Source organism: Solenopsis invicta, chromosome 12 (genome assembly GCF_016802725.1).
Source record: "Solenopsis invicta isolate M01_SB chromosome 12, UNIL_Sinv_3.0, whole genome shotgun sequence".
Taxonomy (NCBI): Eukaryota; Metazoa; Arthropoda; class Insecta; order Hymenoptera; family Formicidae; genus Solenopsis; species Solenopsis invicta.
The window spans coordinates 6,996,028-7,018,959 of record NC_052675.1 but is presented as its reverse complement, the minus strand read 5'-3'; the positions used below and the strand labels follow the sequence as shown (position 1 = coordinate 7,018,959).

Below are 22,932 nucleotides of genomic sequence, written 5' to 3'. Positions count from 1 at the left end.
AATAATAAGAATTGAAAGTAATATTTAATCAGCTACATTGTTTTACAATATTAACTAGTCACATAAAAAATGGAATTAGTTAACATTGCAAAATAATGTACCTGATTAAATATCACTTTCAAAATAAATTTTTTACATTTCCCTCAATGTGTATGTGAGTGTGTGCTTAATTTTATATTGTTTTTACACGTTCATTCTTTTCGAACGATGTCCTTACGGAGAAAATATTTTGCACATCCACTCTTCACATCACATCTCCTGTTTTTGTTGACGATTAGAACTGTTCATTCTGTATATTGTTGAAGATGACTCAAAAACAAGTAGAAACTTTTGTTTAACTGTAATTTGATGATAAATAAACATTTCATATAATATTAATATGATTGTGCACTTTTACCCGCATTGACTCTCATTAGCCTAATTTCCAAGTACTAATTGTATAATTACGTATAATTAAATATAATTAAGTATTACTTTCTCTTTTCTCTTCTAGTAAATATCATAAGTTATTTCGATAATATTCAATGGATAAAAAAAGCAATAAAGTATCGAAAGAAAGAGTGTACAATAAGAAAAGAAAAAGGTGCTGCAATTTTTGAGGAATTAAGGGAAATTGTATTTTTGACACACAAAAACTGTTTATTAAGAAAATAACACAGGTCTACAAAATTGGGGGTAAGAGGGGGGGGGATTGTTTTTTGAATTTTGAATGATGTTTCTGTAGGATTTTGATACGCTAAAAACGACTACGTTGTCAGTTTTTTCCATCACCCTCCATTTTTTAAATAATCGCAAAAACAGCGATTTTTTTCGAACTTGACTTCTTTATGAATATTTTTTGGTTAAAAAAAAAATGATAGCGAGGTTAGCTTTATGGCATTTTATGCAGAAATGTTCCCACAATACAGAAAAAATTTTTTTGGATTTTATAAAAATATTTTATGCAAACCGTAAACAAAAAACTTTGAAAAAATTGTTAAAAATCGTAAAAAAATGATAAATTTCAAAATATAAAACCAAATAATTAAAAAATAAAAAATCTTACAAATTATTTGACTGTTTAAGCACATTAGCTCTAGTTTCATTCGTTTTTTAAAAAATTAATTTCCGACTATTTGTTAAAAAGTTATTGAATTTAAACCATAAATGCATCTCGCGAGCGTTACCTACGGTGCGTGACATTTTCTCACGTCTGACGGACTGCCATCGAATAAAGTTCAAGAAGTTATAAAATTATATGAGATGATGTTGTGCATAGTTTTCTTGGTCACTGATTTTAAAAACAAACAAATCAAAATGGCGGATTCGATACGGAAGACAAAAATTTAAAAAATGCGTATAAATAGCATGAACATCTAATAGTTTTGTAAGTCTTTAATTAATGTTGTATAATTACAATTGTTTAATTGAAAATGACGTATATACATAATATGGCGACACATAAATTTCAAAAATTGTCGCAATAACTTAAAATTTTATTTTTTATACTGTATGACAAAATAAAGAAAAGTATATTATGCTTCCTTTAATAATTTTAATGTAGTTTCTTCTAATGCAGTTTTTTTGCTGTTTCAAAATCTTTACTTATTTTTTGTGACAATAGAAAATGTACATACAGAAAGGTAATTTTGCGTTACTCATCTTGTACCGCGTGGAGGTATCACCTTATTACAGGACATGGCCCTTTACGTCAGGAACATATTTACACTATGTGCAATCCTTTTTCTTCACTATTTACAACATTACTACTTACATTATTATAATATTTACATTATTATAATATTTATGTAGAATAATGGTAACGCAAAATTATCTTTCTGTATGTACATTTTCTATTGTCACAAAAAGTAAGTAAATATTTTAAAACAGCAAAAAACTACATTAAAATCATTAAAGAAAACATAATATACTTTTTTTTTGTTTTGTCATACAGTATAAAAAATTTAATACAATTTTAAGTTATTGTGATAAATTTTTGAAACTTATGTGTCGCCATATTAAATCCGCCATTTTCAGTTAAGCAATTGTAATTATACAGCAGTAATTAAAGACTTACAAAACTATCAGATATCAATGTTATTTATACGCATTTTTAAAATTTTTGTCTTCCATATTGAATCTGTTTCATTTTGATTTGTTTATTTTTGAAATTAGTGACCAAGAAAACTATACACAACATGATCTTATATAATTTTATAACTTCTTGAACTTTATTCGATGGCAGTCCGTCAAACGCGAGAGGATGTCGCGTACCGTAGGCTCGCGGGATGCATTTATGGTTTAAATTTAATAACTTTTTAACAAATGGTCAGAAATTAATTTTTCAAAAAAATAATTAAACTAGAAACATAGAGCTAATTTGCTTAAACAGTCAAATAATTTGTATGATTTTTTATTTTTTAATTATTTGGTTTTATATTTCAAAATTTATCATTTTTTTTACTATTTTTCACAATTTTTTCAAAGTTTTTTGTTTACGGTTTGCATAAAACATTTTTATAAGATACAAAAAAATATTTTTTGTATTGTGAAAACATTTTTGCGTAAAATGCCGTAAAGCTGACCTTACTATCATTTTTTCTTTAACCAGAAAAAATTCATAAAGAAGTCAAATTCGAAAAGAACTGTTTTTGCGATTATTTAAAAAACAAAAGGTGATGAAAGTAAACGGACAACGTAGTCATTTTCAGCGCATCAAAATCCTATGCAAACGTCATTCAAAGTTCAAAGTACAAGACTCCTCCTCCTCCTCCAATTTTGTAGACCTATGTAATCAAACCAATCGGATTAACATTGAGAAATTTTGTTTTATTTATTTATATACAAAAGTTATTCATTTAATTACTAGATACTCCGATCTTTAGGGTGGTAAATAAACAAATCATATTATCATCATCATACGTATATATTGTAGATCGGTTTGTTCATAGGAAACTATACTATAGTATCCTATACTTTCCTTCTATAAAATCAATTGTAAATATATGACTCACTTTATAATTCACTTTCTAATACAAAATGGAATTGTTAGTTTAAGTACAACACTACTTAAGTTTCTTTTTGGTTGCAATCTTAATAAAATAATTAGCAATTAAATCGTTTGAATTAGTATACAACACAGTAATACTTTTATTCTTAATTTCATATATAATATATAACACATAAAATTTTAGATTAACATAATGCGTTTTAGTATATAATCTAACATTCTTTAACCATTAATACAGGACTTACTCAAACAGAAACATCCAGAATACGTAATGTTAATGTATGATAAATTATATTAATATTTAGGGTTGAATAATAACTAGTTAAATAGTTACAAGTTCAATAACTAAAGTAAAAAGTTTAATAACTAAATAAAAGTTATTAAATTTTGCACTTAAATAAGTTAATTTTATATATGATGGCTTACAATGCAACATAACGGGCGCCTGCCAAACGCCAGCCCGTTAAATAACTTAAGGCGCCGCGCCGGAATAACGGCAGCTCGACTTACGCGCCGTAGTCCGCAGCAAGCGCGCGCTCGCGAACAGGCACGTGGTGCGTGGATCTAATTTCTAATCTACGCACAACAGCAGGTAGCCACGACAACGAGGAGATTTTTGTGCTTCAAAATCCTGCACTGAGAGAATAAAAAGCGCGAGGTAGCAAGCAGCCGTTACTTCTTCCTGCACTGTGTAAAGCAGTAACTACATCTACACAGCGCATTTTGGAAATATTTACCTTGCAACCGCCGGCACCCTTGATCATTAATGCAATTAACACCACCCCTGTGGCGCTAAAATGATACTTAAGTTTGAGGATTTATTGTGGGTAAATAAATTTAGTGTTTGTGCAGTCATCAATTTACTTAAAACCTTGATGATCTTAATTGATTCCAATTAGGTTTTTTAGTAAGGAGGTCCTGACAAGGAACGTTTGGTTTTTTTAAGTTCCGGTTAGGCAGGTCCAGTGTTCATAGATTGTCTAGGGATGTTACCGCGTTTCTTTGTTCGTTGTTTTTTCCCACGGTGGATGGTTTTCTTGAGTACAGCGTTTGCACGTCCGTAGTCTCAGAGGGAGTTTGGCAACTCCGGGTGACGTGCTGGGCGTACGTCTGAGTGACGCGCTCGGTCCTGGGCTCGTTGATCAAAGCCGCGGGCGCAAGGCAGGAGGTGAGTTGGCCAGTGTTGATAGGGGCCAACTTGGGAAATCCACACATCAGGAAGATGAAACCGGCTAAAAACGTCTCTCAGAAAGAGTGACAGCGGTCTGGTTTGTTTAGGAGGTGGCAGTTGTATTGGAACCAACCTCCACTGAGTTCCCAAAGTTGATTTGTTGGTAAAACCAAACTCGACACCAATGGTTTTAACTTTTGCCTTGTCAACGGAGACAAGCTCGACGTCGGTTCCAAAAGTCTGTTCTGTACTTATAGAACTGGGCTCAATGCACGGAGAACGAGTTAAACCCAGTAGTGCCAGAGATACCCCGCACTCGCACATGTGCAGACTTTGTAGCGCCTGTAAAGTATCTAAACTGTTTGTGAAACTGGCGTCTTTAGTCACCCCAAAAAAAAAACAGAATTATGGACATAATGTATAGAGACATAATTCTTAGTAATATAATCTAATTAAATTAAAATAATTAATTGTGTGACTAAATTATAACAAAAGGATATTCTAACTAATGACTCATGCGCGCAAACCTCATATCCCTCACAGCGTTATCTATAGCTACAGTACTGCTCTTTCAGCTGTAAACCAATGCGCATATGCAAGTGCAGGGCATCTCTGGCACCACTGGTTAAACCCCAAGAGCTGCGCTCGATCTGTGCGCGCATAGAGCGCTTGATGCGAGGAGGAGAGGTTATTTCCCGAGAGCTGTGCTCGATCGGAACTTCTTCGATTTCGGGATCCTTGTTTGGCCGGTGGTACTTGGAAGACGTGCTGAGCAAGAAAGTATTTGCTAAAAGACTTCGTCAAAGTGCAACGGAATGTTATCTCAATAGAAGTACTCGCTGGAATTTGACGAGCAAAAGCTGATTTATAAATCAATAAATTTCTCAAGGCTTACGGAGCTCCTTATATCCTGACTTTGTCTGTGCTTGACTCCTGAATTAAGGCGCCGCGGAACTAGACGGGGGCGCGCGCGTGCGTTCAGTGACGGTCAGATAGGCACACCGGCATTTCTTGACTTTGGGCACCGCGTAGCGGTGGCACCGTGAAACTAGCCAAAGCGCATGAGTGCATTATAGTGACGCTTGGCCGGGCGCTACATAAATAACTTTATATAAAAAAAACTTAGAGGGTTTATTGTACGTAGGGGAAACCGGGGCAATTCGACAAACGAGGTAATTCAAAAAATGGAAATATCTTTTTATAGGTACATATTAAAAATTTACTTTAAATACTGTAAACACGTCCTAATATAACGATATACCAAAATTTTATTGGTAACGGCGTCATAGTGAAGGCATAGTAGTGAAAAATGTGCTTTGTGACAGTCAAAGTAATTTCTGATAATCAACATTTCTTCAAAATTTAAATAAGATAAATAAGATTCTTTTTGAAAACTTTGAATATATCGTGTTCAGTTGAATGCATTTGAAACACTTCGTGTTTACTTTTTGCTCTGTGATGTCTATTTTTGTAGATCATAATGCGCACAGTTCACATCAAAACTATTCGAAAAACCAAGCGTCGAATTGTCGTTCGGACGATTTTTTTCTTTCATATTCGCGTTTTATGTACCAAAATATACAATTTAATACTTAACAGATGTAATTACACAAAATATAAATAGTCTCTGACTTGTTTTGAAAACATTAAAGCAATAAATTTCTTTATTGTTTGTTTGTATTCTTTTTTGTTGTATGTAATATTTTTTTATATTATATATCCTTTTTATAATAAAAGAAAGTCTTTATAACTGCTTTTTACATTTTTTTATTTTAAAACACAAATTTCAAAATATTTCCGGACTATTTTCGAATTACCCCGAGCTTGAAGCTATTCGAAATACTTAGCATGGGTCGACATTTTTATATGTACTTCATAACAAGTACATTTCCATGTTCTAACTATATCGGCATTGTGAAGGTGAAGATTCAACCTTTCAAACCGTCTCATGTTTTTTTTTTAATGAATATAGAATTCAGAAGACACAAAAGAAAAAAAGGTCTTACGAATAGTCCCTGTCTCCCGAGACAAGTATATTGACAAGTAAAAAAATATTTTTTAATTTTCCTTTATGCACAAAGTAGCGACGTATTGGCGAAATCCTCTTTTCTTAAAGATGAGTTTTTGCGTGTAAGTTTTCTGCGACATGATTCATGCTGGAACAAAAAGACAAAAATTTACATTATCTATATATTCAAAACTAAGAAAGTAAGTAGAGATTTTTAAAAATATTAATTTTTGTCAAAATGGCAGCTATTTATAGAAAAAATTGCATTTTTTCACTTATAAATGTGCTTAAAAAAATGTTGATTGCAAAAAGAACTTCCAACATTTCGCAAAAAGCCTACGTACTTCCCTGTAGAATAGCTACAAGAAGATTGTGATACAATTTTAAGTTAATCGGATAAAAATTGTAAGAATAATAACATTGCACGCAGATTTGAAAAACTGTGTTTTGAGAAAAACGCGTTAAAGTTTGTGTAATTGATTTTTTGTGTATAAAGTTGAAAATTTTTATTTTGCTTCTAATCTGCGATGCCGGCTCCATAAAACTGTAAATGAAGGAGCAGCCTCATCATATTCTTTTCTTGTTGCTAATAATGATATTCTGGCCTTTTTTGCTTTGTGGGTAAGACTGCGCTCGACAAACGCGCCGCGCAAAATAATAGCGATATTTCTTGGCAAAAATAATAACAAGTAGACTTGCATAATTTTTATTAGACCGTTATAATCATCATTATAATAGCAAATATTTAAGTTTGTTGCTACATCTAAAACATTTTCGCCATTTAAATTGGAGCTATCGATCATATTGTGAAACTCTTGAAACTCTTATTACAATTTTGTGTAAAGCCTCCTATACATCTTGTGAAGAACTCATCACTACTCAATTCTTCACAAATCGGCTGTACAGCTTTGAATATATCTGCAGCATGGCTGGCTTGTGTTTATAGTTAGAGAATTTATTAGTGGCCTTTGCCTTTTTATATTAACATCATGAATTTTCGTTGGTAGGATAGAATTCATGCTGCGGCTTACTATCGATGGAAAATTTGTGATAAAGTGTCGCCCATATTTCTTTCCTCATGTGTTCAATAAAATCCTTATTACGTCTTATTGCTAAAATAAATAGACAGTTCATCAATAAGTTTTCCAGTTAATTTGCTCTTGCCACTTAGGCCTTCCATATTCTTTTTAAGTTTTACAGACGGGTCTCCATGCGTTTTTAAACATGGCTTACGCATTTTTTTTTTGGACACAGAAACATTTTTGTAAGGTTCATTAATAATAAGATGCCCTTAAATGTCTTACTATCTCCGTCATCTACATAATAGCGATATTTCTGGCCTTGTAACTCTTCGGAACAAGAAAATATTTTGATGACTGACATGGAAACCTTAGGAAGAATCGGTCAGATATAGACAAGCTTTTAATATGTTGTAATACAACATATTAAAATAAAGGACACGTATTTTTTTATACATGTCTAATTTCACTTTTAGGTGGTGAAATACCCCTTTGAAGAAAATTGATTTTTTTCTTTCAAAGCGTATATCGTCGAAACTATAACAGATAGAGAAAAATGTTTTAAATAAAAGTTGAATGGCTTGAAGAGTACTTTATAACAACAACAAAATTTTTAAAAAATTTTGTTATACTAATTCCTACCGGACGGGATTCGATAGCGGACGGTTTGATAGCCCACCAACCAATCATTTTGACTTATCTAACCCAATCAACGGAAAAACTCTAGACTTCGGCCGCTGTGAGTGTGCTATTGGTCCCGTGTATTATCGGGATCCGCCCTTCCCCACCACTTACCTACATTTTTCAAAAATTTTTATTTTTTTTTTATAAGCAAAATAAAGCTTTGTTACAAATTCAGTGGTATATGAAAAAGTTATGATGCAACCTTTCCATTTTTTTACTTTTAGGGGATAAAACACTCTTTAAAAAAAATCGGTTTTCTTCTTTTGAAATATATATCGTCGAAACTAAGAGATAAGTGAGTAAGAAAAAAAAATGTTTTAATTGAAAGTTAAATGGCTTAAAGAATACTTTATAACAATGATAAAAAATTTTGTTTTGATTTTTTTTGTATATTTTTCCCCACCACTTACCTATTTTTTTTAAATAATATTTATATTTTTTTATAAGCAAAATAAAGCTTGTTTTATTACAAATTCAATGATATATGACAAAGTTATGTTGCGACGTTTCCATTTTCCGAAAATAATTAAAAACTTCTCCATAAGCATATGGTATGTACAGCGCGTTGCATTGATGTCTGGAGTACCGATTTTAAGGACCACGTTTCTTTCTTAGTTATTTTTACGTTTATGACCGAATGCTGCCGTCAACGATCACCGCAGCATTCAGTCATAAATATAAAAATAACTAAGAAAAAAACGTGGTCCCTAAAATCGGTACCCCAGGCATCAATGCAACGCACTGTATGTACAACGTTTATCAAGTTGACACAGCCAATGCAGCACAATCGAATAAAACACAAATATAAATTTGTTGCTTTTTTGTTGCTGTTTGGGAACAGCGTAATACGCGAACGCGAGTCACCCGCTACATGCGAGCGATCGATATCGATCCTTTATCACGCGAGGGCACCACCTTACGACGGTGTCCTGCGCAAGCCCCCTCTGGGCGTCCGGGAGTGCTCGAGCGGAAGCAGGCGTTTTTGCCTCTCAGATAGAGATTCGCAAGACTCCTAATCGTACGGCCATGACTGCCGGTTAATTAAATCTCTAATCTCATTTTTTAACTCACACGACCGTGTCTGTCGGTGTACCAAGTATCTCAGAGTACTTCCTTTAAAACTGTGCCTGTAGTGTCTAAGTGGCATTAAAGCAATTTGTGAACTTTAACGGTTTGTGTATTTCATTGCTCCGATTCTCACAGTCCAAAATCCTTCAATTACGCGACGATTAAGTGCGCACTCCTAACAAAAGAATTTGGTCCTTCGAGCCGGATTTGTTGAGAATCGGATAGACTGTGGACCGCAATCCGATCACACTTGTGAATTATCGGCCCGTTTCACTGCGGCATAGAAAAGTTGGTGATCACGTGATCGCCGAGATTCGGCAACGTGATCGGCAGCCGTTCCGCTCACGCGTGCTCTGTGCATATGACTCTTGTGCATTGACCTTTGATAATTTACGCGTGCTAGAGGTGCAGTGTATCATATCCCGTGCGTACAAGCGACAAAGCAGTACACAGGCGTGATCTAATGCTCTGTGAATCACGTGACTCCCTAGAACGGCGCGTGAACCGCGCTGCGTGCTACACACGTGATTAACGATTTCTATCGTCTACGCGTGTAGACAGTGCACCGCACGCAGACTTTGGGTCGGTGCGTTGCACCTGACTTTGTGCATATTGGCAATCAACGCTTTATGCAAGCTCGATCAAGCGCTCTGCTTATCACGTGACTTTCAAATTTCGGAGCGTGAGCAGTGCCGCGCGTCGGAAAACGCCGCGTGGCGCGCACGTGATCAGCGAGTTCGGCAGGCGTGCTACAGCGTTTACTCCAGGAGTACCAGGGCCGAGTGGATCGACACGGGTCCCCGTGTCAGCCATATTGTCTTGCTCGTATTTGCGCAAGCATTATGGAGCGGCTATTAGCAGAACAAGAAGACGTTCTCTATCAGATTGCGAGGACGGTCGACAACTTCAAGAAGTTGGGGCAAGGCAATTTTACTACATCCGTCACGCGGAACCGGATGTCCATTTTGGAGAAGCAGTGGACTCAGTGCCAAAAGCTACATGCGGATCTCAAGGCGGCAGTCAAGCCAGCGGAGCGAGATGAATGGCCGTATTTCAGTGAGGAGCAATTTCGGAAGGCGACAGAGGACTACTACGAAGCGTCTGACTATCTGAGCGAAGTATTAGAGAGGTTGACGAGACCTACCGCTCATGTAACCGCAAGTAGTACTTTAGATTTAAGCTCGGGTCCGCCAAGCTCAATCCCGCTGCCGCGAATAGAGCTTCCTAAGTTTTCCGGTCAGTATACGGAGTGGGTAAATTTTCGGGATATTTTTGAGTCGATTGTGATAAAAAATGAAGGCCTCACAAACGTGCAGCGTCTGCATTATTTAAAGTCGAGTCTGACTGGCGAGGCTCGCATTGTTATTAAAAATATTTCCGTTACCGACGCCAATTATGAGCTAGCATGGGGAGCCGTGAAAGAACGGTACGAAAATATCCGCGCGATTGTTTCTTCTTATCTGAATACTATCCTAGAAGCTACTCCGATGAAGGCTGATTCCGTTTCCGAATTGAAACGCGTGCATGATAGTATTAATGATGCGGTCCTTGCGTTACGTAGTCTCGAGAGAAATTGCGTCGATGATTTCGTGGTTGCCATCCTGTCCAGGAAACTTGATGTGAATACCCGCACTGAGTGGGAAATCAGCTTGGGCAATAAACGAGAGCCAGCTTCCTTTAACGAACTGAGCACATTTCTTGTTGGCAGAATGCTGGCTCTGAATGCAGCGGGAGATACTCGCAGTTCAAATAATAGTAAAACAAATCGCTCAGCAGCCACCAAGTCGTTGACGGCTGCCATCTCTAATGTTAAATGTTTATACTGTGCGGGCTCGCACCTTTTGTTTCAATGCGCTCAGTTTAAATCCTTATCCACGGAGCAGAGAAAGAATGTTGCGCGGCAGCACCGTTGCTGCTATAATTGTTTGACCAAAGGCCATTATCCGCGCGACTGTAAATCGCGGGGCCGCTGTGCACGTTGCCAACGCAAACATCATACGCTTCTGCATGACGACGATATCAGCGGGGGACAAACGACAATGGGTGCTCCTGCTATAGCGAGCACATCCAGTGTAAACACAGTAAATGACGCCCCCTCTAAATCAAGTCTTTCAGCAAGGGTAACAACTCCTTCACGTTCCCTCCTGGTCAAGGGTACTGTACTACTCGCAACTGCACGAATCTTTGTACGTACTGATGGAGCTCGTTGTATAAACCTTCGAGGCATGATTGATACGGGCGCTGAGGCTACATTTATCACTGAAAGGGCTGTTCAAGCCTTAAAAGCAAAGCGTATTAAAGTATATTACACTGTCACTGGCATGGGTGATCTACAGGCTGGGGTCGTTACTCATGCAGTTAAGCTCCATTTAAGTGCGGGTATACAGTCGAGTACTACAGTTACAGTGATCGCGTTTATCCTCCCTGTACTTACTTCTTATGCTCCAAGAAGTCCTGTTGATTTACTTGCGCATCCTCATTTGCAGAATTTAAAATTTGCGGATTCTGATCCATTCAGTGATGACCCTATCGATTTACTGATAGGACTTGACTATTATAAGGCCGTAACAATGGATGGATCCCGCCGAGGACCGAGCTCTGATCTCATGGCGAAACCTACTATCTTTGGCTGGGTTGTCTTCGGCCCGTGCAACGACACTTCTGAAGGAAACCCTCAGTCGGTGTCCTCGTTACGATGCTCTATTTCTCCTGGAACGGATGCGCTGATGAGGCAGTTTTGGGAGATAGAGGAAGTCTCGGTTTCTATTCCCCTCACTGAAGAGGAAGTCGAGTGCGAAAGGCACTTCGCATCTACACATTCTCGTTTGCCAAGCGGACGCTATCAGGTTCGCTTACCTTTTCGGACCGATTACTTGAATAAGGTCGGTCGCTCCTTTCACGTCGCTTCTGGTGCCTTTGATAGGTTAGAGCGACGTCTAGCTCGCGATAGTGCATTGTCTGCCAGCTATCGTGGCTTTCTTTCTGAGTATGAGCAAATGGGTCACATGACCCGTGTAAACCCGAACGAGGTCATTAATAATAATTCGTTATATCTGCCTCACCATCCAGTGGTGAAGGCGAGTAGCAGTACTTCCCCTGTACGGGTTGTATTCAACGCCTCGAGTCCCATGGACAACGGGCATTCATTAAATGATCTGTTGCTTACTGGACCTAAGTTGCAGTCAGATCTTTGCTCTATCATTATGCGCTGGCGAACTCATCGCTTCGTTTTCGTCGCTGACGTCGCAAAGATGTTTAGACAAATTATGATTCATCCGTTAGATACTGACTTTCAGAGGATATTGTGGCGTCCTAGTTCAGGCCAGCCGATCCATCATTACCGTTTAATCACCGTCACGTACGGTACCGCCTCGGCGCCTTATTTATCCATGCGCGTCCTGCGACAATTATGCGAGGACGAGGGATCTGCATTCCCGCTGGCTGTGTCTATACTCAATAATTCCATCTATGTAGATGACGTGTTGTTTGGGGCAGACAGTGTGTCCGCCATACAATCCACACGTCAGCAGTTGAATGCCTTGTTATTGAAAGGATTTTCACCTTCGTAAATGGATGTCAAACTATGACGAATTGTTGTCGGAGATACCAGTGTCGGATCGACTGGAGGACAATAGTGTCGAATTTGACGAGGACTCCTCCTTCAAGGTTTTAGGAATTTCGTGGAGTCCTATACTTGATCGATTCCATTTCAGGATACAAATTCCGGAGTTTCCGGTGATCTCGAAACGTAGCGTGCTATCCGCCATTTCGCGATTCTTTGATCCACTGGGTTGGATTGCCCCTGTGGTAATCACCGCTAAAATTTTCATGCAGGAACTATGGCTGCGTAAGGTTGATTGGGATAGCCCGCTCTCGAGTGATCTAGAGGAACGATGGACTGAGTATTCTCACAGTCTGACAGATCTCAAAGAGATTTCAATCCCAAGGTGGACGAATCAAAGCAACTCCGATCTGGGTATCGAATTGCATGGATTTGCGGATGCTTCAACACGCGCCTATGCGGCCGTTGTATACATTCGCATTATTCACACTCGAAGCAGCTTTGGAGTAACACTCTTAGCCTGTAAATCTAAGGTCGCTCCTATTAAAACAATTAGCGTTCCCAGGTTAGAGCTGTGTGCAGCTACCTTACTAGCTCGTTTTCTTAAAAATATTGTTAGTACTTTAAGGTTAAGTTCAGTACCAGTATACTGCTGGTCAGATTCCATGATCACACTTGCTTGGATTAAGCAGCACCCCAATACCTGGAAGACTTTCATATCCAATAGGGTATCAGAAATCCAGACAAGCTTGCCGCAAGCTCAGTGGCTATTTGTCGGGTCTAAAGAAAATCCCGCAGACTGTGCGTCGCGCGGCATCAGCGTTCAGGAGTTGAAGTCGCACTCGTTGTGGTGGAGTGGGCCTCAATGGCTGCAGTCACCCTCGACTGTGTGGTCGGAACAGCCCTCCTCCCTTCGATCGGACGGAAACATGGAACGACGTAGCGTTCCAGTTTATTTAGCTCAGCGGGGCGCGGCAGGGTGGGATCTTTCCGAGCAAGTTTCCAGTTGGCCTAAGTTGTTGCGGATCAGGGCCTATTGCCTATTGTTCGTTCATAAGGTTCGACAGCGCCTTAGAAGGGCGGATAGTGATCAATTAGGTACGTTATATGTGTTGAGTGACGCTATCAGACAGGCTCGTAGTTTTTGGATTGCGTACGTACAAAAGATTAACTTTTCGAATGAGATCCAGGCAATTAAACGTGGTGAGGGCCCGTCTAAATCTAGTCCCTTGAAAAATCTAAACCCGTTTTTGGACACGAAGGATAACCTTCGTGTCGGGGGACGTCTCTGCCGGGCGTCCCTCTCTTACGATGAGAGACATCCCATCATACTACCGAGGCATCGCATATCGGAGCTGATTGTTGCGCAGGCACACGATCGAACGCTTCACGGTGGGACACAGTTGACGTTAGGAGTTTTACGCCAACAGTACTGGATTCTAAATGCTAGAAACCTTGTAAAACATCACATTCACAGGTGTGTTGTTTGTGTCCGCCACAGAGCTATTCCGATATTGCAGCAAATGGGTGATCTGCCGGACGTTCGAATAAACCCTTCTCGTCCGTTTCAACATACCGGCGTAGACTATGCCGGTCCTTTTCATGTCCTTCCGATAGTAGGACGTGGCCAGCGGACACACAAGGCTTATGTGGTTGTGTTCGTTTGTTTGGCCACTAGGGCCATACACTTGGAACTGGCCAATGATTATACCAGCGATGGGTTTTTGGCCGCATTTAGAAGATTCACCTCTCGTAGGGGTCTTCCGGTCTCATTATTCAGTGATAATGGGACCAATTTTCAGGGTTCCGAAAAGGAATTGCGCAATGCGTTCAGAGCTCTGTCGCGTGATCCTGATCTCGTCGCGTATTTAGCCTCCAACGGCATCACTTGGAGATTTATACCGCCCTCCGCCCCACATTTTGGAGGAATGTGGGAAGTGGGCGTAAAGTCCGTTAAGCACCATTTACGGCGTGTAATTGGTGCTCACACGCTTTCAAATGAGGAGTTCACTACATTACTAACTCAAGTGGAGTCATGTCTAAATTCTAGACCTATAGCTCCCTTGTCCGATGATCCCTCCGATCTCTCACCTTTGACTCCTGCCCATTTCTTAATAGGTACCTCGCTGATTGCGACGCCTGAGGAGTCCGTATTGGATTTGAGGGAAACGCGACTCAATCGTTGGCAGCGTGTACAGCGGATGCACGAGCAGTTTTGGCGAATATGGTCGCGAGATTATCTCTACACGTTACAGCAGCGCTATAAGTGGCGTCAGAATTCGACTAGTTTGAAAGTCGATGATCTAGTATTAGTTCAAAACCCGTTGCTACCGCCGACGAAATGGGAGCTTGGGAGAGTAGTAAAAATCTATCCTGACCCTCAAGATCTCGTTAGGGTAGTGGATGTAAGGACGCTTTCGAACACAAGAAGGCGTGCCGTAAACCGGCTATGCAAGCTTCCTATCGAAATTAATGCGGGGTTGCGGCAGTAGAGCTCCCATGGCGGGCGGCGATAGCATCTCAATTTGTTTATCTCATGCGTTGTAACTAATCTTTATATTCACAGTTCATTGCGTCGTTATTAATTTGTATTATTGTTTAGCTTTATCAACTAATATTACTACACTAAGTTCTATTAGGCGTGATGCTTGGTCTCCCGGGTACATCATCGTTTCGTACTATCAGTACGAGGCGAGCGGCATGTTTGGGAACAGCGTAATACGCGAACGCGAGTCACCCGCTACATGCGAGCGATCGATATCGATCCTTTATCACGCGAGGGCACCACCTTACGACGGTGTCCTGCGCAAGCCCCCTCTGGGCGTCCGGGAGCGCTCGAGCGGAAGCAGGCGTTTTTACCTCTCAGATAGAGATTCGCAAGACTCCTAATCGTACGGCCATGACTGCCGGTTAATTAAATCTCTAATCTCATTTTTAAACTCACACGACCGTGTCTGTCGGTGTACCAAGTATCTCAGAGTACTTCCTTTAAAACTGTGCCTGTAATGTCTAAGTGGCATTAAAGCAATTTGTGAACTTTAACGGTTTGTGTATTTCATTGCTCCGATTCTCACAGTCCAAAATCCTTCAATTACGCGACGATTAAGTGCGCACTCCTAACAGTTGCTAACTAGTAATTCAATTTTGGATTTTATTGCTCCAGCCAATTCGGAGAAAATAGTGGCTGTGCTGACTTAAGATTAAAGCTAACACAGCCATTTAAAAAAAATAAAAAAACAATACAGATCAAAACAATTCTTCTTTTATTAATTTGTTGCTAATTAGTTACCTATCAATGAGATATCTCGACTGACTACAATTCCCCAAATTTGTTGCTTGAGATTTTCAACAAATCCGATTTTGTTGCTCCATCCTCGATCCTCCAAAAGCTAACTCTAGTTGCCGTATGTCAGTACAACACTCGAAAAATGCAATTAGTTGAGACTATCAATGAGACATCTCGACTGATTACATCTTTTCAATTTTGTTGCTTGTGATTTTCAACAATTCCGATGTTGTTGTTTATTTGAAAGATCGAGGGTGGAGCAGAAAAGTTGGATCGTATCATGCGTTATAGAGTGATTTTTAATTATTTTTGGAAGATAGGAATGTTGCAACATAGCTTTGTCATATATTATTGAATTCGTAATAAAAGAAACTTTATTTTGCTTATAAAATAATAAAAGATGTGAAGAAAATAGGTAAGTGGTGGGGAAAAGTATAAAAAAAATAAAATAATTTTTTTATCACTATTATAAAGTACTCTCTAAGCCATTTAACTTTCAATTAGAACATTTTTTTTTCTATTTTTTACAATTTTGACGATACACGCTTTGAAAGAATAAAACCCATTTTTTTCAAAAGGGTATCCCCTAAAAGTGATATTGGCATCGTATAAAAATATATGTGTCTCTTATTTTGATTTGTACTACAACGTATTAAATGCTCGTCAAAATCGAAGGGGGAGTTCTATAGTACACGGACGGATGCGCGTACCATACGTTTTAGGATGATTTTTAATTATTTTTGGAAAATGGAAATGTCGCAACATAACTTGGTCATATACCATTGAATTCGTAATAAAATAAGCTTTATTTTGCTTATCAAAAAATAAAAATAAAAAAAAAGGTAAGTGGTGGGAAAAAGTATAAAAAAATTAAAAAAGATTTTCTTTTAGCTGTTATTAGGAGTACAAATTGAAAACCGCCGTTTTCCAGTAGATGGCGCCAGCGGTGAATGCTGGCGCCAAACGTTAGATCAAAAATTTTAAATGTAAGGTTGGGCATCTGGCAACAATTCCTTATCATTGCAGTTGTGAATTTTTATCGGCGTTATATATTTTCTTGTGATCAAAGAGTCGAAATTTGTGCCCAATAAGCGTCATTTGCGGGAAGTTTTGCTTTTTGCCTTCAATTCGAAAAAATCTGCGGCTGAGGCGCGTCGAATGATTGTAAAAACTTATGGTGAGGCTTCCATTAGTGAAAGAACGTGTCGAGAATGGTTTCAACGCTACAAAAGTGATTTTGGCATAAAGGACAAGGAGCGTCCCGGATCGGTGAAAAAGTTTGAAGGCGCAAAGTTAGAGGTATTATTGGGGTGAAACCATCACAGAACGTCGCTATCAAGCACAACTAATGCGTTTGAGCCAAGCATTGCAGGAAAAACGGAAACAATACGAGCAAATACACGAAAAAGTGATTTTGCTGCACGACAACGCTCGGCCACATGTTGCTCAGGTCGTTAAAACCTATCTGGAAACATTGAAATGGGACGTCTTACCTCATCCGCCGTATTCTCCTGACATCGCCCCTTCAGATTACCACTTGTTCCGATCAATGGCGCATAGCCTGGCTGAGCAGTACTTCCATTATTACGAAGAGGCCAAAAACTGGGTCGATTCGTGGATCGCCGCAAAAGACGAGCAGTTTTTTCGACGCGGGATTCGTATGCTGCCCGAAAGGTGGGAGAAAGTGGCCAGCGATGGACAATACTTTCAAGAATAAGTATGTAACCATTTTTCAACAATCAATCCTCAAATTTTGACAAAAAACGGCGGTTTTCAATTTGTACTCCTAATATAAAGTACTTTTTAAGCCATTCAACTATCATTCAACTATCATTTAAAGCATTTTTCTTTATCTCTTATAGTTTCAACGATATACACTTCAAAAGAAAAAAACCGATTTTCTTCAAAGGGGTGTTTTACTCCCTAAAAGTGAGATTGGGCACGTATAAAAAAATACGTGTGGGGGAATTAGAGGGAAAATCACAAGATCAGTTGTGAACGTGGTAAGGGTGGTTAAGACGGGAAGGGAGGAATAGGGGGAATGTGAGCCTGAAATCAGAAGAAGACGAAAAGGAGGTTATGAATAAGAAAGGAGGGTTAAAAAAGAAAAAATTTGGATTGAAGAGAATTTAACATGAAGGGAGAGATAAATTAGATGGAAGTTAAAGGAGGTGGTTAGGGCATAAAAGAGAAAAGGTACAATGATAACTATAGAAAATAATAGAGAGATGATTGACGAGGAATGGTGGCTCTGGGATGAGGAAGGAGAGATGTTGGGGGATAGACTGGGCAAAAAGGATAAACTGTCAAGAGAATTTAGATGAAAGGTGCAAGTAGCTAAAAGAAGAAACAAGAAAGGAAGAGCAATTGGGGGAATGCTTAAGAATAAAGAAGGGGATAGATACGGTAGAGGAGGGGAGGCAAAAAGAAATGGAAGGGATAATGACAAAAGTGATTAGAATAAAGGAGAAGTGATAAGTTATAGGGCTACATGTTAATGGAGATATAGAGGGAAAATGGGAAAAAATCAAAGACTAGTTGGAGGATAAGGGATGTGGAGTCAAGATAATACTGGGCTATTTTTCTACATACTTACAGTTCATGATTAACGTAATAACCAATAAGCTCTAATCGTTACTTTAATCATAAACTGCGAGTATGTAGAAAGTGGTGACTTCTCAGTTTGGAAAATTTCTCCATGGACAGAATCAAACACACTGGGTATACATCTTTAACGGCTGTGATAAGGGGGATGAAGAAGGATTGTGGACGTATGCAGGAGCAAGAGGGAAGTTTGTGTTAGACTAAGTGATAGGAGATGGGAAAGTGTGGGATAGAGTGATAAGGATAGAAGTGGAGGATAAAATAGAATTAGACTACTTTTTGATTGTAGTATTGATAAAGGCCGGGGAAAAAGATGGTGGTTCAAGAGTTGAAAAAGTACAGAAAAGATGGAAGTGGACAATAGAGGGAAAGAAGGAATTTAAGGATAAGATGGAGAGAGTAGGAGGAGAAAGGAATTGAATGGGGAGGAATGGAATGGGAGGTAAGAAGAAAATTGGGAGATAAAGAGGAAGAAAAAAGAAAAAGAGGATGGTGGGACGCAAAGTGTAGAGAGGGCAAGAAGAGGGTAAAAAAAGAATTGAGAAAGTGAAGGAAGGGCAAAGAAGGGGGGATAGATACAGGGCAGTTAAAAGAGGATACAAAGAGTTACGTGAAAGGAAAAGAAGGGAAAAAAGTGAGAGATGGACAAAACTAGCAAAAAATGCAAGGACAGAGGGGCAAGTATGGATGATAATAAATAGGGAAAAGAAAAAAAGAAGAAACATTAATGGTATTAAAATAAAGGAAAGGGTGGAGTTTTAAGGGGATACTAGGGGGAATAAAAGAGAAAGTGGTGAGAGGCATTAAAGAAGAAAGAAGAAAAGATACTGAGACGGAAATTACACGAAGCGAAATTGTAAAGGCACTGGAAAGATTAAAAGATGGTAAAGCGGTGGGAGGAGATGGGGTACCGGGGAAGGTATGGAAATACGGGGGAAAAAGATTAGAGAAATGTTTATGGAAAATGTGCAATAGGATATGGAGAGAGTTATTCTGAATCACTGTATAAAGTTTATACCACGGTACTAAGACGGAGATTAGAGGAAGAGTTGGAAGAGAAGAAAGTGATACCGCAAAATCAGACGGGGTTTAAGAAAGGAATAGAAACAATAGACAACATCTTTGTACTGAATTATCTGGCCAATACGCAACTAAGCAAGAAAAAGGAAAAGATGATAGCATTTTTTGTAGACTTAAAGGTCGCATTTAACTCAATGGACAGGAAAGTATTAAAAAAGGTTTTAAGAGAAAGAGGGGTTGGAGAGGGGTTAGTAATGCATGGATTTGATGAGAGAGATGAGGAATAGGATGAGGATAGGAGACGAAACAAGCGAAGTCTTTTGGACAAGGAGGGGAGTAAGACAAGGATATCCACTGAGTCCGAGATTTAATGTTTTAACAGACTTGGAGGATTATATAAGAAAGGGATGATGGGGGAGGGGTAAAATTAAGGGAGGAGAAGGTAAATTTGTTAGCATATGCGGACAATATGGTGTTAGCGGAGGAAGAAAAAAAAATAAGAGCAATGGTGGCAAGGTTGGAAAGATATGTAAAAGTGAAAGGGCTAGTGGTAAATTTGGGAAAATTGAAAATAATAAGATTTGAGAAGAGAGGAAGAAGAAGCAAGAAGGTCAGTTGGAAATGGAAAGAAATGGTGATAGAAAAAGTAAGTAAATTTAATTATTTAAGTTATATGCTTCAAAGAAATGGTAGACAAGAAGAGTAAACAAGTGATAGGGCAAAGAGGGGAATGGCGATGTTGAGTCAAGTGTGGAAAATTAGGAAAAGAAAATTTGGAGGAGACTAGAATAAAAAAGTATGGTTGTTTGACGCGTTAGTATGGGTAGTGATGGCTTATGGCGTAAAAATTTAGAGAAAAAGGATAGAGAAAGTACAGGAACAATATTTAAAATGGGTGATGGGGATAAGTTGAAAAACGCCAGGATATTTATTGAGGGATTGTTAAGAAACAAGCTAAGGACGTAAGCAGGAAGAAGAACGTTTGAGGAAAAGTTGTTAGAAAAGAGAGGGAGTGAATTGCCAAGAAGATGTTGGGAGAAGATAAGGAAGAAAGCAAAAAAGAAGGGAAGTTGTCAGATTGAGTGATGGAAAGAAAGGACTTTTTTGAGAATAGGGAGGTAGAACTAGGGGGAATGGAGAAAAAGAGGAAAGAGAGGGTGTTCAATTTTTTCAAAGGAGAGAAGAGGGATAGAGTTAGACAAGGAGAGGAGAGATGGCAAAAGATTAAAGACTCGAGGAGTAATAAGTGGTATCAAAGGGCGAAGAAGGGAAGAATTCCGGGGTATTAAAGAAAGGGTGTAAGGAAAATAGATAGAGAAGGATAGCAAGGTACAGATTAAGAGAGAGAGTAAGAGAAAGAAATTACTGGGAGAGAAAGGAGGATAGGAAATGTAGAATGTACGGAATAGAGGAGGAGACATGAAAACATGTATGGAAGGATTGTGGAAGATAGGGTACGGAGGAGAGTTGAAAAGAGATAATGGAGGAGGTATTGGGAGAGGATGGGGAAGGAGAGGATTGGTTAAGGAAATTGGAGGTATTCAGAGAGGATAATAAGATGGAGAGAGGGGAGTAAAGGGGAGAAGAAAGAGGAGAGGGTGGAGGGTGAGAGTGAGACAATGGTTGGGAGGGAGAATGAAGGAGAGAGAGTGTGAGAGAGAATAATAATGAAAGCAGGAAGAAGAATGAATGTAACGTAGAGAGGGAAAGGGAGAGGAGGAGAGAGAGAGAGAGAGAGAGAGAGAGAGAAAGAGAGAGAGAGAAAGAGAAATTAACATTTATTGAGTACTTTAGGTATTTAGCCTCTCAAGCGCTAAAAATTAAAAGTAGAAGTAAGGTTCGCAAGTGAAATCATAGGGTGCTGAAATTGCAATTACAATTAAAATACCAAAAAAAAAATAAAAAAAGTATACAAAGTAGCAAAAAGTAAAAGAAATATAAATAAGAATAAAGTAGAGAAAGTTGAAAATAATAAATATAGCAAAAATAAATAAAGTGTAAAGGTAACGCAAGATCAGAGGAAACTGGTCGAAACTAGCCGAGACTAGCCGCGACGCATCACGCAGGAGATAAGAGACATTCAACGATTACATTCAACATTACATAAGATGCTCAAACTATTTACGTTTAAAATCTGCTAATGATGCAGTCTCACGGATATCAGTGGGAATATCGTTCCAGAAAAAAATCGCGGGCCAACAAAATGACCGTTTATAGAAGTCCGTGCGACATATTGGTGGAACTAAGACATCTCCTTAAGCTCTCGTTGTGCGTACGGAGATATCTCTTGTAAATCTAAATTTGTTGTACAGTGCTGTGGGAGTGATTGCAAGATTTGATAAATGAGGCAGCCAACAAAGTACATCTGCCGCTCATGGACCTTGAGCCATTGCAACCTATCGTAGAACTTCGTGACATGTGTATCTTGTCTAATTTCAAAAATGTACCTGATGCATGCATTGAGGGCCCTTTAAAGAAGATCTTGCTCTCCTTTCGTGTTTGTTAATACACAGCAGCAGTAATTCAGCATTAATTGAACAAGCAATGACACCAATCTGATCCTAAGAGACCTGGGTATCAGTTGCCCAAACAGCTTTAGCTGATATAGAGCCGAGTCCACCTTGGAGGACATCCTAGTAACCTGACTGCTCCACAAAAAAGTATTGGAGATATAGAGGCCTAGACACACTACAGATTCACAGTACGGAATAGGTGTTTTGTCAACCATGATGGAATCTCCTCTAACGCAAGCCCATTTATAATTCTTGCAGTGCCCATAAGCATTGCGGACGTCTTTTTTGGGTTGATCGTCAAGTCGTTGTCGATAGCTCAGTCCATGATGCCCCTGATGTCCTCATTGACTAATCGCACGTCCTCGCACAGATTATCTAGATCGACGTGAGTATAAATAAGATCATCGGCATAGAAATTATATTTGCAGTTCCTTAGTGCGTGCCCAAAGTCGCTTTGGTACATGATGAAGAGAAGTGGTCCCAACAAAAATCCCTGGGGCACACCTCTGTTAACCTGGATCTTCTTAAAGACAGTGCCTGAAATCGGGTCCCAAACAGATTGACTTCTATGGTCGAGATAGGAGCATATCCAACGCAGGACGGTACGTGAGAATTTGAGGTCTCTTAATTTGCCTATGAGAGTGTGATGATTTACGCAGTCAAAAGCCTTGGTGAAGTCAAGAAACACCATGGTCACTTTGCGTTTGTCCGCTGCACTCCTGACGTTGTCCAACAACCTGAGAAGAGTCGTCTGCGTGGAACACCCGGTTTGTACGAGAAGACCGCGTCATTGATATAATTAAAGATTTGAGTCGTGACTACGCGTTCCAGTGCCTTTAAAATAGTACAAAGCAGTGAGATGGGACGGTAGTGACCAAGCTGTGATGGGCATTTAACTTTTGGGATAGGGCAGACAATAGCCGATTTCCAGAGCTGCGGAAACACGTTATTAACAAGGCTGAAATTGAACATGTAAGAGTTGGCGGGCAACACGCACGGTAAGGCCTT

General features: G+C 39.0%; 2 protein-coding genes across 2 annotated transcripts; both read left to right on the top strand.

Moving 5' to 3' along the window:
* Positions 1-9,781: 9,781 nt before the first annotated feature.
* On the top strand, positions 9,782-12,508 carry LOC120359095. Its single transcript, XM_039455406.1, has one exon. The coding sequence runs from the start codon at positions 9,782-9,784 to the stop codon at positions 12,506-12,508; it is 2,727 nt and encodes a 908-aa protein (XP_039311340.1).
* Positions 12,509-12,512: 4 nt separating this feature from the next.
* On the top strand, positions 12,513-15,390 carry LOC120359094. Its single transcript, XM_039455405.1, has 2 exons — positions 12,513-14,952; positions 15,068-15,390. Exons 1-2 carry the CDS (start codon positions 12,513-12,515, stop codon positions 15,388-15,390), a joined length of 2,763 nt encoding a protein of 920 aa, XP_039311339.1.
* Positions 15,391-22,932: the final 7,542 nt, after the last annotated feature.

Excerpts from the sequence above, each read along its gene's own strand:
- LOC120359094 (XM_039455405.1), top strand. The coding sequence starts at position 12,513 with ATGTCAAACTATGACGAATTGTTGTCGGAGATACCAGTGTCGGATCGA. Across the intron at positions 14,953-15,067 it reads GCGTGCCGTAAACCGGCTAT|TTCATTGCGTCGTTATTAAT; the intron begins GCAAGCTTCCTA and ends TTATATTCACAG.
- LOC120359095 (XM_039455406.1), top strand. The coding sequence starts at position 9,782 with ATGGAGCGGCTATTAGCAGAACAAGAAGACGTTCTCTATCAGATTGCG.